Source organism: Cystoisospora suis (assembly GCF_002600585.1).
Source record: "Cystoisospora suis strain Wien I chromosome Unknown contig_2868, whole genome shotgun sequence".
Taxonomy (NCBI): domain Eukaryota; phylum Apicomplexa; class Conoidasida; order Eucoccidiorida; family Sarcocystidae; genus Cystoisospora; species Cystoisospora suis.
The window spans coordinates 8,391-20,805 of record NW_027155664.1 but is presented as its reverse complement, the minus strand read 5'-3'; the positions used below and the strand labels follow the sequence as shown (position 1 = coordinate 20,805).

The 12,415-nt window shown below is 55.5% G+C and overlaps 1 protein-coding gene across 1 annotated transcript; it reads left to right on the top strand.

The window, feature by feature from the left end:
* Positions 1–931: 931 nt before the first annotated feature.
* Positions 932–11,605, top strand: CSUI_005851 (zinc finger (ccch type) motif-containing protein; the record flags this gene model as incomplete). Its single annotated transcript, XM_068066019.1, has 10 exons — positions 932–2,116; positions 2,696–2,861; positions 3,161–3,339; positions 3,574–3,707; positions 4,219–4,467; positions 4,700–8,828; positions 8,952–9,153; positions 9,241–9,402; positions 9,496–11,316; positions 11,421–11,605. Coding segments are annotated over exons 6-10 (2,469 nt in total), but the record flags the coding sequence as incomplete, so codon positions are not given.
* Between the last annotated feature and the right edge of the window lie 810 nt (positions 11,606–12,415).

Sequence of the window (12,415 nt, the reverse complement as noted above, 5' to 3'; positions counted from 1 at the left end):
AAACCCTCTACACGCTACAGAGCTTTACCACTGTGGGCAGTGGTCTTTGCTGCCTATCACAGCGTACTGTAGCAGCTCACCCGCTGACTATTAGCCGAGTGACCACTGCAGGCTTTAGCGGGCATATCACACATCTCAAGCAACGGAACCTCCTTGCCTCGCAGGCACTCCACGCTGTTAAAGGAGGCATACTGCAGTGGAAAAGGAGCACTTGTAGTCGTGGTGGTGCCGCTGAAATCGCTGCGCACAGCGCAGGACCGGCCGAGCCGATGGCAGGCTCCGGGATCACTCCTGGCATCCGCGTCAGGCCTCTTCATGATGATTGAACCTTCGTATCCGCACGGATGCAAGCCGCGTCTCAGCCACCTCAAGCCGAAGTCCCTCAGACAGCCGGACAGCCTTTGCTCGTGGCCTTTCACTAGACTACGGCTCAGTCGTCAATTCAGTTTCAGCCCTAGCGTACCATCGCCGCTGCTATTATCGAGCTCCCCCGATTCTCCGCGTTTCTCCGACTGTGCGTTACATTCTGGAAGTGTAACCCGCGGAAAACTGTACTGAGTACGGCTGCGTCGTTCAGGAGTCCGGCAGATTTGGCGATCCTCGGGTCCAGTTGTGATTTCGTGCGGTCGACCGCTGTGACGTACTGGAGGACGCGCCCTGGATCTTCTCGTAAATCGGACCCTCACTCCCAGTGCCGACTGCCTTTAATCAGTATCCGAGCCGTACAGATTTCGTGTCTAGTTGCGTACCGAGACCCTGGGTGCAGACACAATTTGTGCTACGGCGCTGGCTGCACCTGCCACGCAAGGACCCTCTTTGCTCAGCACAGCCTCCGATGTGAAACCAGCAGCCCCCGCACGCTTCTAGCGGACGCTCCGATGGTGCTGGCGCTCTGCCTCGATCTGGCACGGAAGTATTGCAGCTGCGGTGAGTGTCCGGCGGAGGGGCACCAGCCGCTGATTTCTGAGCAAGTTTTCTCATCTCCTAATGAAGAGCCTTCCCTTACTCTCGAGTCAAGAAACTGGCCTTCGGCTCCGCGGGCGTCACAGGAGAAAAGCGAAGCCTCCTGTCTGGAAAGACATGCAGGGCTTGCACATTCTTCTTTGTCGCAGATATGCTACTCGTCCCTGTAGTGGTTTTTTGGTTGTTCTCACAGGTGATAAATCAATCCTGCTCTGGTACCCCGTCTTGTTCAGCAGCTCCGCATCGACAGCATGCACTACGACGAGTGTCTCCGCGAAGTGCGCTTGTGACAGCGGTAGCCGCGGAGGAACTGCACAAGATATCGAACGGGAAAAGGGCAGATCCGATCAATGTCGTGTCTCTACGCAGCGTGGCTTCCCATACGAGCACGGGCTCCAGATGCAGCTTCCACTACGGGGTCGCTCGCCCTGCTGCCGCGTGTTCCCGCTTTTCAGGAAAAGCGCCTAAGGGTCCTTTAAGTGCTCCCCTTACTTTTTCGTGCTGCACCAAACCACGCGGGGATTCCCGGGTGACACTTAGGTTCGTCAGCTCTGATTGCGACATCCAGGGGAGGCGCGTACCTGTCTCCTGCCGTGCTCCGCGAGACAGGTGCCTGCACGCTCAGGGCTGTTGGCTGCCATGTTTCCTCTCCCACCAACAGTGCAGCGAGCAGACTGCCCCCGGCAAAAACTGTTTGGCGAAGCCGTTCCCCCCGGGCGAAACGGGGGCTGCCTGCATCACCAACGCTAGCACCACCGCACTTCAGCATACCGGCACCCGTGAGACGCCGTTCAGTCCATCATTGCCCGACAGCGGGTCCTGTCTCTCTTCTTCGCCACAGCCGCCGGCTCGAAACCAAGTTTCTGTACGCAGTGTCCGACCGGATTTGGAACAACGCTTACTCGGAGAGATAACTGGGACCTCATCTGGGCGCAGCAAGCGGAGCGGAGAATGCTTGTCTCATTCCTGTCTGTTCTGGTTCAACCTCAATAAGGCCAGGACGAGGAACAGCGGAACCGCCAAGTCCAAGTGTGTGATTGAGCAGCAGTCACCAAAAATGTCAGGATTTCGCAAAGTTGTCGTGAAGGAGCCAGTGGTGGAAATGGACGGAGACGAAATGGCCAGAGTGATTTGGGCCATGATAAAGGACAAGGTGCGCACTACGTAGATCAATTGTCTAAACGGGGTAGCACTAGGTGATACGGTGGGGCTGTTGTACGGCCGAAGCTATTGTGACGCTGTCAGGGGGGAGAGCAAAACCTGCGCTGAGTCAGCTCGCAGTTACTGAGGTACTTATGTGTATGCAGTCCTCGCTGGCTTGGCAAATCTTTCTGATTGACAGATTCCGCATCCTGAAGCTCCGATCTCTCTTCACAGCGAGCGAGAGTTCGCGTTCCTCGGTTGTTGATTTGCCTGCTGTCCACACCAAAGTGCGTCTCAGATGTGACAAGCAGGACACGTCCGCTCGCGAGGATCCCCTAGGCTATTCGCGCACCACCCTTGGCCTGCTGGTGTGGTGTACACCCATGAGGCCACAAGATGACCGCCTCTTTGTGTTCACTGGTTAGGCAAGGGCCTGGATCGTTAGCCATCTTAACGCGTAATGTCTGTCAGCGTACTTGTCAGTTTTCTGTGGCTTGTGAACGAGTAATGCAGCGCTTCACGTGGCTTCACTTAATCAGCTGCATCGTTGGGCTCTTTTCAAGTATGTGTTGGCATATTTCTTCTCCAGCTTATCCTCCCTTACCTCGATGTGCCGCTGATGTACTACGATCTTAGCATCGAGCACCGTGACAAAACGGACGACCAGGTCACCGTTGATGCAGCCCTAGCAATCAAGCGGCACGGAGTCGGTGTGAAGTGTGCGACAATCACTCCAGACGAGCAGCGCGTCAAAGGTAAGTTACTGTTCACCCAGCGAACTGTCTCCGTCGGTACCTCCCAGCGCAGAAGGCACGGCCGGTCCACTGCCTTCGGTCGCGCAAGTGCCCTATCACACGATAGCACGAGGCTCGTGCTGCAGATCGAACGCCACCCTAGGAATGACATACAGCGGTCCGCAAGCTTTCACTGCGGAAATTGTCGGAGCTGAAGAGGCCAGGTCCTTCCCAGCTGCACAAGGCGCAGTCACTTTTTCCGCCCCTTGTGTCATCGAGTGTCATGCGGTGACTTGTCGGGTTTCTTGGTGACACAAAAGGCCATGTGGTCTTCCGTGCCCCTCTGTTTTCTTTCCTGCAAGAATTCAACCTAAAGAAAATGTGGAAGTCACCCAACGGCACAATTCGGAACCTACTGGACGGAACCATCTTTCGAGCGCCCATTCTGATCAGCAACGTAGGTGAAATTACGGAGTCTACTTCGTTGCTGGTGTTCCTCGTTCACGAGCTGTCAGCGTTGTGAACCCCGGATCATAGAGAAGTTCCTACGTGTAAACCGTCATCCCCAAGCAACCAGTGACCTGTGAGCTGCTCCAGTCCGTTCAAAAGGAATAAAGTTGCCGCCGTGCTGTTTTAAGGTATCTTTTCAACAGCTGGCAAATTGCAGTCCGCTTCGGCAGCCGCTCGGCTCCCGTTCATAGCCCTGGTACCAAGTGCGCACGGTTTCGCTCAGGTACCACGTCTTGTTCCCTCGTGGACTAAGCCTATTATTATAGGTCGCCACGCTCACGCCGACCAGTACAAGGCAGTCGACTTCATAGTGGACAAGCCTGGCCGGTTCCAGCTCAAATTCATCCCAGCCGACGGGTGAGACAGCCTCTTGCACGCGTACCCGTGGCTGTGATCCGACGGTGATAGAAAGTGTAGTAGCGTCTCTGGTGTCCCAGGGACGCGAGGGTGTATTCCCAACCCTCGTTCCGATTGCCGCTGTGAGTACTAACTTTACAATAGCTATCGCTGACATCTAGAGTTTCACCGAAGAAGTGCGGTGTACCTCTTTGGACCTCCACCCAGCTGCCAGATGACACAGCTGGTATCGCAGCTGTGGGCAGCGTCCAAGATGAACAGTCGAAGGGCGTCTTTCAAATGCCCGTTCACGTAGTCACTCCGCGACCGCGCCCCCGACTTAGCGCACGACCAAGTCGCGGCGGCTTTCTTTGTCTCTCCTTTGTCTCCCGTCGCTGCTCGGGTCGCTTGCTAACGAGTACCTCTGGCAGGGAAGCGGGGCTGCCTAGAAGAAACGTACACATTCACTTTTTCTGTGCTCTCCGACCTCGGGGCTTTTCTTCTTTTGCATGCTGTTTCGTCTGCATCCCAGGGGCGAGGCTGAAGTCCACGATGTCCACGAGTTCAGCGGCTCAGGCGTAGCTCTTGGAATGTATAACACAGATGCGAGCATCACGGGCTTTGCTCACGCCTGTTTCCAGTACGCCTTGGACCAGCGGATGCCCCTGTACATGAGCACCAAGAATACTGTCCTGAAGAAATACGATGGTCGTTTCAAAGATATCTTCGAGACTATATACGACAGGGACTACAAGCAGAAGTTTGAGGAAGCGGGACTCTGGTGAGACGGAGAGGCGGCGGGTGGTAGTCTCACTCTGGCAGTCAGGTTTGATATAGTTGGTGGTGCCGAGAGTACATGCCGTGCACTAGCAAGTCCTTCATGTACTTCGGAGAGAGCGCTGTCTCGTACAGGCTGTGCTAAAGAGTACCGAGTGCGCTCATAGGGGGCCTATTGGAAGCAACATTTACTTCCACGGCACTAGACGCTTTTCATGTGGAACTATGCTCTCCAGGTATGAACACCGTCTGATTGACGATATGGTTGCGCAAGCGATCAAGAGCAGCGGCGGATTTGTCTGGGCGTGCAAGAACTATGACGGAGACGTGCAGTCGGATATCGTTGCTCAGGGATACGGCAGTTTGGGACTGATGACTAGCGTCCTCGTTTGTCCCGATGGCAAGACAATCGAGGCCGAGGCAGCGCACGGTACGGTAACACGGCATTACCGGCAACACCAGAAGGGGCTGAAGACATCGACGAACCCCATTGCATCTATATATGCTTGGACGAGAGGTCTGTCGCATCGCGCCAAGCTCGACAACAACGAAAAGCTGAAGGAATTTGCCAAGGCCCTCGAAGAAGCATGTGTGGAAACTGTGGAGGCGGGCTTCATGACAAAAGACTTGGCCATCGCTATAAAAGGGGAAAAAGTGACAGAGAAGGACTACTTGTGCACTGAGGATTTTATGGAGAAGCTTGCGCACATGACTGAACGGAAGCTTCTTGAACGTGGGATCGTGTCGAGATTGTGACAGTATCAAGGGACCCAAACTCAGTATGCTTGTACACGCATTACAGCTGTGAGAAGTCTACGCTCGGTCGGAGACCGGCAAAGACAGGCACGTGTCAATAGTTGCGTCGTTCTTTATTTGGCCATATTCTACGGTGGTTGGTGTGTATAATATGTGGTGGCCCAACGGAGACGCGACGGCCTACTCCATCACGTGATGTCCTGCGTCTCCGGCCAGCCGCTGAGTCACTGTCTGGAAGCCGGCAATACCACACCACTCTCATCGACAGCTCCGCTTGCTCGCGGCGCAAGGGAAGGGGCTTCCGGCCGGCCTGGCCTCCCCGGGACGACCTGCTGAGAAACAGCAACTGCACACGCTCCGGGACCAAGTAAGAAATCTCCGCTTACAAGCAGACTTCCTTTCCATTCTCCGATGCCTGCAAGTCGCCCCTTGGCGCTGCTTAGAGGTACCCGACGGAAGGCGTCAGCTTACAGGGCCAGTCAACACCGCACTCGGCCATCTTCTCAACCTTCTTCTCGTCATTCAGTCTTCCAAAGTAGGCAACACGGTCGCCTGGGGGGGGCGGCTTGGCGTGCGGGAAGCCGTAAAAGGAATATCTGACGCTTACAGTTGCCCACGTAGTCTTCAGGGGCCTGACAGTTCGTTCCATCGCCTAGGTCAGTCCAGCCGATGGGGCAACGTGACGAGAAATCGCGAGGGCAGTTTCCTCGGTCTGGGGAGCACACCAGAGTCGCCATGCAGCATCAGAAAAAACGGTGAATCTGGCTGACCGACAAAGGGAAAGTCCGCACCGCAGCTCAGCGAGAAGGAAGCTTTTTCAGAGGGAGACATCTCGGAGCTGATCCGACGGGGGCACTCCTCAGACGCAGGAAAGTCGGGGGGAGCCTCACACGATCCGTCGCCCATCCGAGTCCACGACAACGGACATGGAGCATTGTAGTCTCGGGGACGGCTTGTCAGGTCAACATTGCAAGGCCACGACGCCTTGCATCTTCTTTCGAAAGCAGCTTTCAAATCAGTTCTGCCGGCGTAGTCACTCATGTTCACTGGCTGCTTGCAGGGGCCGCTGTACGCCGCCGGTGGAGTGCAGACAGATGTGCCCGACTGTGTCCATCCAGTAGGGCAAATGGCGCTATAGTCTTTTGAACAGTATGTTGGAGCACACGGCCACCGCACATGGCACCTCTCCTCGAAGGCGGCCTTCTCCTCTGGCGACGCGTCCGCTTTGATCCTGATGTCACAGGGCGGCCTGCCAACCGCGGGCCAGCACGTGTCATCGGCTTGAGGTGTCCAGCCGACCGGGCACTTTCTTTTGTAGTTCGGGCCGTTGGGGCAGGTCGACGGCATACAAGGGAACTTGTCCTGGCAGACAACAGACCAGGCTGCTTTCTGCTCATCCGTAAGTTTGTAGAGGTCCTTCTGTATTTTCGCACAGGGGCCTTTGTACGACTCGAGAGCGACACAGTTTGTAGAGTCCGCGACGAAGTTCTCAGGACACTGGACGGAGTAGTTCCGGGGACATTCCGGCGCGATCTCCTGCCTCTATTTGTAGACCGGGGCTGTCAGCTTTGCTGGCATCAGAAACCTTACGGGTGCAGTTTCATCCTGCAGGGGGACGTAGTGACGCGGACTGAAGACTCTAGCTGGCGCACCGGGAGCCTACCTCCATCAGTTCTGCGTAATCCGCTTGCGCCAGTGGGGCTGCAGGGGTCCTCTGGCACGTGGCACGTCGGAAGCTGTTGGATCAGCGAACAGGTGCCATACGCCCTACTTTTTCTAGCGTCTGAATAACTTCCTTCTGGTACTGGCGGACGTCCTCGCCGCCTGCAGACTGGTGTAAAGCCTTTTCAGGTATACGTGGGGTCTAAATAACCGCACCGTATAATTTTGTCAAACTGGACGACGAGAACGACTCCGCGGCCTTTTTCAAGATGGACGAAAGAAAACCACCTTTCTCTCTGGCCTTCACCTGCTTTTCTTCGGCCGGTCCCGCTGGTAGCTCGTGGACATTCAGCGCTTCTTGGACGCTGCCGATTGCCTCGTCGGCGGCTGCGCGGACCTGCGCCTTCATCTGCCCAACCTGCTGGTCTCTAATTGCCTCGGCAGTCTCTGTGCTGACTACTGCCGTGGCTGGCTCTATGGGAGCTTGCTCCATTGGCACTGGCGCGGGAGGAGTAAAGGAAAAGGCAAGCTGCTGTTGGGCGTAGTTCGCCCGCCAAAACAGGGCCTCAGCCTGTCCGGCGAGCAGACTCAACGTGATCAGGCAAATTCCCTTCATCTTGCACCCTGCTGCTTCAGGACCCGATCCACTTGAAGTTAACTTCAACTAGTTCCCGCTGCACAAGTTCCGAGAAAACGCTGTACACAGTGGTCTCGGACCCCTGGTGTTTTAGGGCTTGGTACGTACACCGGACTGGTGAAGGGCATGGCCGGGCCTGCCCCGAGTGAGGGTGCGTTGTCCGGACACAAGCGTTCTGCAAAAGCAAAACCTTATCCGTGGCTGGGAGCCAGCCTGCTGATGCCAGCGGTCCTGAACGCCTTGTACAGTCTCAGCCTTAGCCTGCGGAGTCTGGCAATTTCAAGGTTCTCGAGTCCAACCCGAGGCGTGTCTTCTCAAAGCTCTCACCAGTAGCTGCCGACCGCAGCAACAGTCAAAGTCACCGGATCCACTGTGCTACAAGCACTGTAAACCACGTTCTTTTGTCCTGATTCACGAACTAGTGTAGGCCTGATGACGCTTGCTGGCTGAGCAAGCTCCGGTGCCGGTTACTTTCGTGCCACATCTACACTCAGCAAATGCGGAGGCCACCAAACAGCCCGCACAGAGCTCAAGTCGAAACAGTACTACTACGCTACCAGGCTTGCCCAAGGAGTTTCAGCTAGCAGTATCAGAGTGGCCGACAGCATGTCAGTCGGGTGCGTCTCACGGCCGTATGATCGGTGCGCCTCCCGGCTAGCATGTCAGGAGCATCAGGCTGCCAACAAGTTGCACACAAAAGGAGATTAATTGCTTTCCTTCTTGTTGCGGGATTGAGGAACTGTGGTACTCCTGCCGTCGTGCCACTAGCCTTTGCTTCTTTCCGCGACAGCCGAGTATTGTCCCGCTAGCGCTTCTTTTTCGGTTCGGTTGAGCTGAGGGAGAAAGCGAATAGGTAGCTCCGAAGTGTTACACTTTCTTTGTGATCAGCCCTGGCAACTTCAGCGGGGCCGGAATGTTGTATTGTCACTTGTCTCTGGGCAACGTTGTTCTCAACATCGGGATCGCCCGGAACACCTCCCGTGTGAGTTAGACCTTTTTTTTACTCCCGATGTTTCCCGATTCCGTGGCGCGTGGTTGCTCTCCCCTCAGCGCCAAACTACTCCTAACCGCTGTCCATAACTCCATAGAATTCTGTGTCACTTCGCAGGGTACAGTACTACACAAATCTGCGGAACTCGGACGTAGCAGTTCTACACGAAGAGGACCCTCTACTCTTTCTGAAAAATATCTCTGATCGAGGTTTTGACAATGGCGCTGCCACCCACACTTGACGACGAAAACCTGTTCAAGTTTCGTACAAAAATCTGTGAACGATACGTGAAGCAAGGTCGATGCGAATTCGCGGACAAGTAAGGGCACTTAGGGGCACTTAGCGATGAATTAGATTTCCGCGTTACTTCAGTATGCATCAGTTCGGAGCCGCGCAACTCTACCCACTCCGGACCAATTGCACGTTTCGACCGTCTTTGCAGATGCCAGTACAGCCACGATCTGAGGTGGACGCGCCGGCCCCCGTGGAAATACAACTATTGCCCCGAACTCTGCCACGACCTCCAGTTTGTTAAAGATGGCAGAGGGCGGACCATTGCCAAATCAAGCTGCAAACAAAAGCGTAACTGCAGGTTCGCGCATACGAAAGAAGAACAAGTGTATCATCCGAAGATCTACAAGACAGTGAGTAACCATGGCACATCTGCACCGCTGACCCCCCGCCGCCCCGTGTAGTGAACCTCTTTGTATGCGCTGCTTTCCGGGTCCCAGGTAATGTGCAAGCAATTCCAAGGCAACTCTTGGTGCGATCGCTACTACTGCCCGTTCGCTCATACCCTTGCGGAGCTGCGGCCGTCGGACCCTTGCTACCCGCCGTCGAAAGTATTCAGTTGCAGTGACGACCAAGACGCTCTTTGTCCGGATATTTACCTGGTGAGCTTGCTTGCATCGTGGTCTTACGCAGTACGTCGCCGCCAGCTGGCAACTAAGAATCCTTAGCGGCTGACTGCTGTGCTAACGCTGCAGCCATCCGACAAGCCTCACCCTCGCCTGCGCGCCCGATTTCTCGCCATCATGGACTCCGTCGGATTAGCGCACACTCAAAATCATGGGGGCGGGGCAGAGCTCCTGGCAAGCTCGAACAGGTCACGCCATCCCTATACCGACTTCATTTCATCGCACACTCCGCAGTCGGTCCTCTCCGACGGGCACAGTGCGGCCGACTCACTGAAGCTAGAAGATGTCTCAGCATTGTCGAAGGACCGTCAGGGCTCTGGGGGAGTCGGGGCGTGCGGAGTCGGTACGCGGCTGCAGGACCAAGTGACTACTCGCTCTTCATCCGCCCCGTTCAAACAACAAAGACACGAACCAAGGCAGCCCAAGCGCTCGCAGGAAGAAAAAGTCGAAACAAGTTCACAACGAGCCGCTGACAGTTTATGCCTGGGAGGTACAGCGCACCATAAGCACGGCACCACGGTAACAGGCTCGACCGCGGTGAAGGACCAGACTTCGCGGACCCAGCCAAAAGAACTCCAAGCACCCGGCTTAGTAAGCAGCGGCGGCAGCCTGCTTGGGAACCCTGGTAAACCGATGTTGCGACAGCCCAATGTAGTATGCTATCCCGGGTCGCAGCTGCACCCGATTACCGCCGTAGTCTCAGGACCGAAGCTCCTTCACTCAGCAGTAGGTAAAGACCTAAGAGACGAAAATCAGCCGAGCTTCTATGATACGGCGGCATCAAGAGACAGACCGCCTGTTATGCCGACGTCTGCTCTGAGTACTGCCAGTGAGGCAATCAGAAGCCCCACAGCCGCCACTCCCACCATATCTTCCTTCGGGCTACAGCCACATGTGAATGCAGTTGCGATGCTGAGCAGAAGCCAGAGCGTGAGTTCACACAGTACGCCACCACAAGATGGCACTGGAAACATTTGTTCTCGAGGAATTGGTGCCGGAGTTCCTCCGGGCTTCTTATCGCATACGACAACTCCCATCGACGACAGTTGCGCGCCAGACGGTCCGCCAAGTAGGCAGGCATTCGATTTCATCGGGAATGGCTCGGGCACGACGATTGGAGGGGGAAACGTTCTGGCTCCTCTATGCCATGAAGAAGTCCTGACAATGAGATACAGCGTTGCATCAAAATCAGATGCCACGGTACCCTTCCAAGGTCGACACAACGTGGGGTTGCACGGACACGAAAAGCAATCAGGTGACTTCCTCCCGTTTAAAGATCAGGCGCCTGCCGCCGGTCTTAGATGCCTTGCAGAGGATATCTGCTTCTACAGAAAGCCAATAGGACATAGCAGGGATGATCCGAGTGTGCTAGTGTATGCAGGGGTCGTGCTGGATTCCGACAGGGAACCGAGGGAAATTGTGGCAATTAAGCAAGTCCCCGTTGTCGTGACGAACCGCATAGGGGACGCGCTTGCCGAGTTGGAGCAATTTGTCCAAGTTAGCGATCCGCTGATTGTGAACACCAAGCGCATCTACTGCCTTCCCAATGAGGACGACGAGGGAGTGTCTCTGATGGTGGTTCTGGAGAAGTGCGAAGGCTCTCTCGAGGAGATGATCGCTGTGAGGGACCTCGGCGAGCGGTGTCTCCAAGAGCCACTTCCTCCTCCCGGAATGACAGAAATGCTCTCGCATCTCATATCCGGTGTCCTGAAAATACAACAGCTTGGACACTCCGCCCACATGCGAGTCCATCCGGGGAATATAATGCTTACAGAGAACTTCGAGTTAAAAGTTGGCGATTGCTCAGGGAAAATTCGTTACCTCAGCGTGTTTGACCTTCTTCATGCAGGGCTGCAAGGGGCGAAGAACGCTCGAGAGCTTTTGTTCTGGGTAAGACGACAGCTGTAAGGCTCATGTTCTGGCACCACGGAGTTAGGGGCCACGGCGACACACTCGTGTAAGAACCTGCAAGCTTACCATTTTTGTGTTCGCAGATCCTGAGTTGTCCGAAAGAGGCGGCCTGGCTTGCTCCGGAGCTTCTCCGCTTCTTCGTGCGTATGGCGCACGAGATCGGCGTGGTTATCGATCAGTACGAAGCGCTTCCTCTATATGCCCGGAGTGACGAATGCTTCGCACGGATAGCGAGCAGATTCAAGTGGTCCCCAACATTTCTGCAAAGGACTGACGCTTGGTCAACCGGTGTGTTTTCCGCGCATTTTCCAGGCCGCTGTTGCTATAACATGACAGCAGGAAAATCACCTCCACTCCGTGAACTTTTCATACGTGTGCCACTATTCTGTCCCAGGCGTCACGTTGTTCTACATTGTCAGCGGCGGGCTCCATCCCTACGGGGATGATCTAGACTCAGCGACGATAGCCAACATCCTTGAGGACAAGAAAGTCCACCTTGGCAAGGTAACTTGTATCGCTGCGGTGCGGCTCTGCTAGCCATACACTTCACAATACCGGATGCAGGAGTAGATCTAGTTGATAGGCTACCCCCCCCCCTTGGGGACTTCCGACGCCTTCTACACTCCGCCTTCGCGCGCGAGGTGCGCCGCGCTCCGCGTAGAATCACTTGGTCGACTCCGATTAGGAGGCGGGGTGCTGGCCAGCAAGAGAATGTTCTGCTTCTCGAGTTTTCCCCTCCTGCTCTGCAATTACGTGGTTCTCTGCAGATACGGACCTCGCCCCTTCTTCACGACCTGATTGGAGGACTGCTGGAAGCCGATACGGAAAAACGCATGACTTTGACTCAAGCGTTGTGCCATCCAGCGTTTTGGAAAATGGGCGAGACTGAACACTTCCTAAGAGAGTTCCAGCTCGCTGTTGAGGTGGGGACGACATCGGCTGCACACGGGCGGCCTGGCTTAAGCGTGCCTTATTGCCGGAGAGGCGATAGCTGCCAAATTCCTAAAACAAAGCTTCTGCACCCGTGTGCCCACTTGCCCTTCTTTCAGGCCAAGCACGACTCCCATCTGGTCCTGTC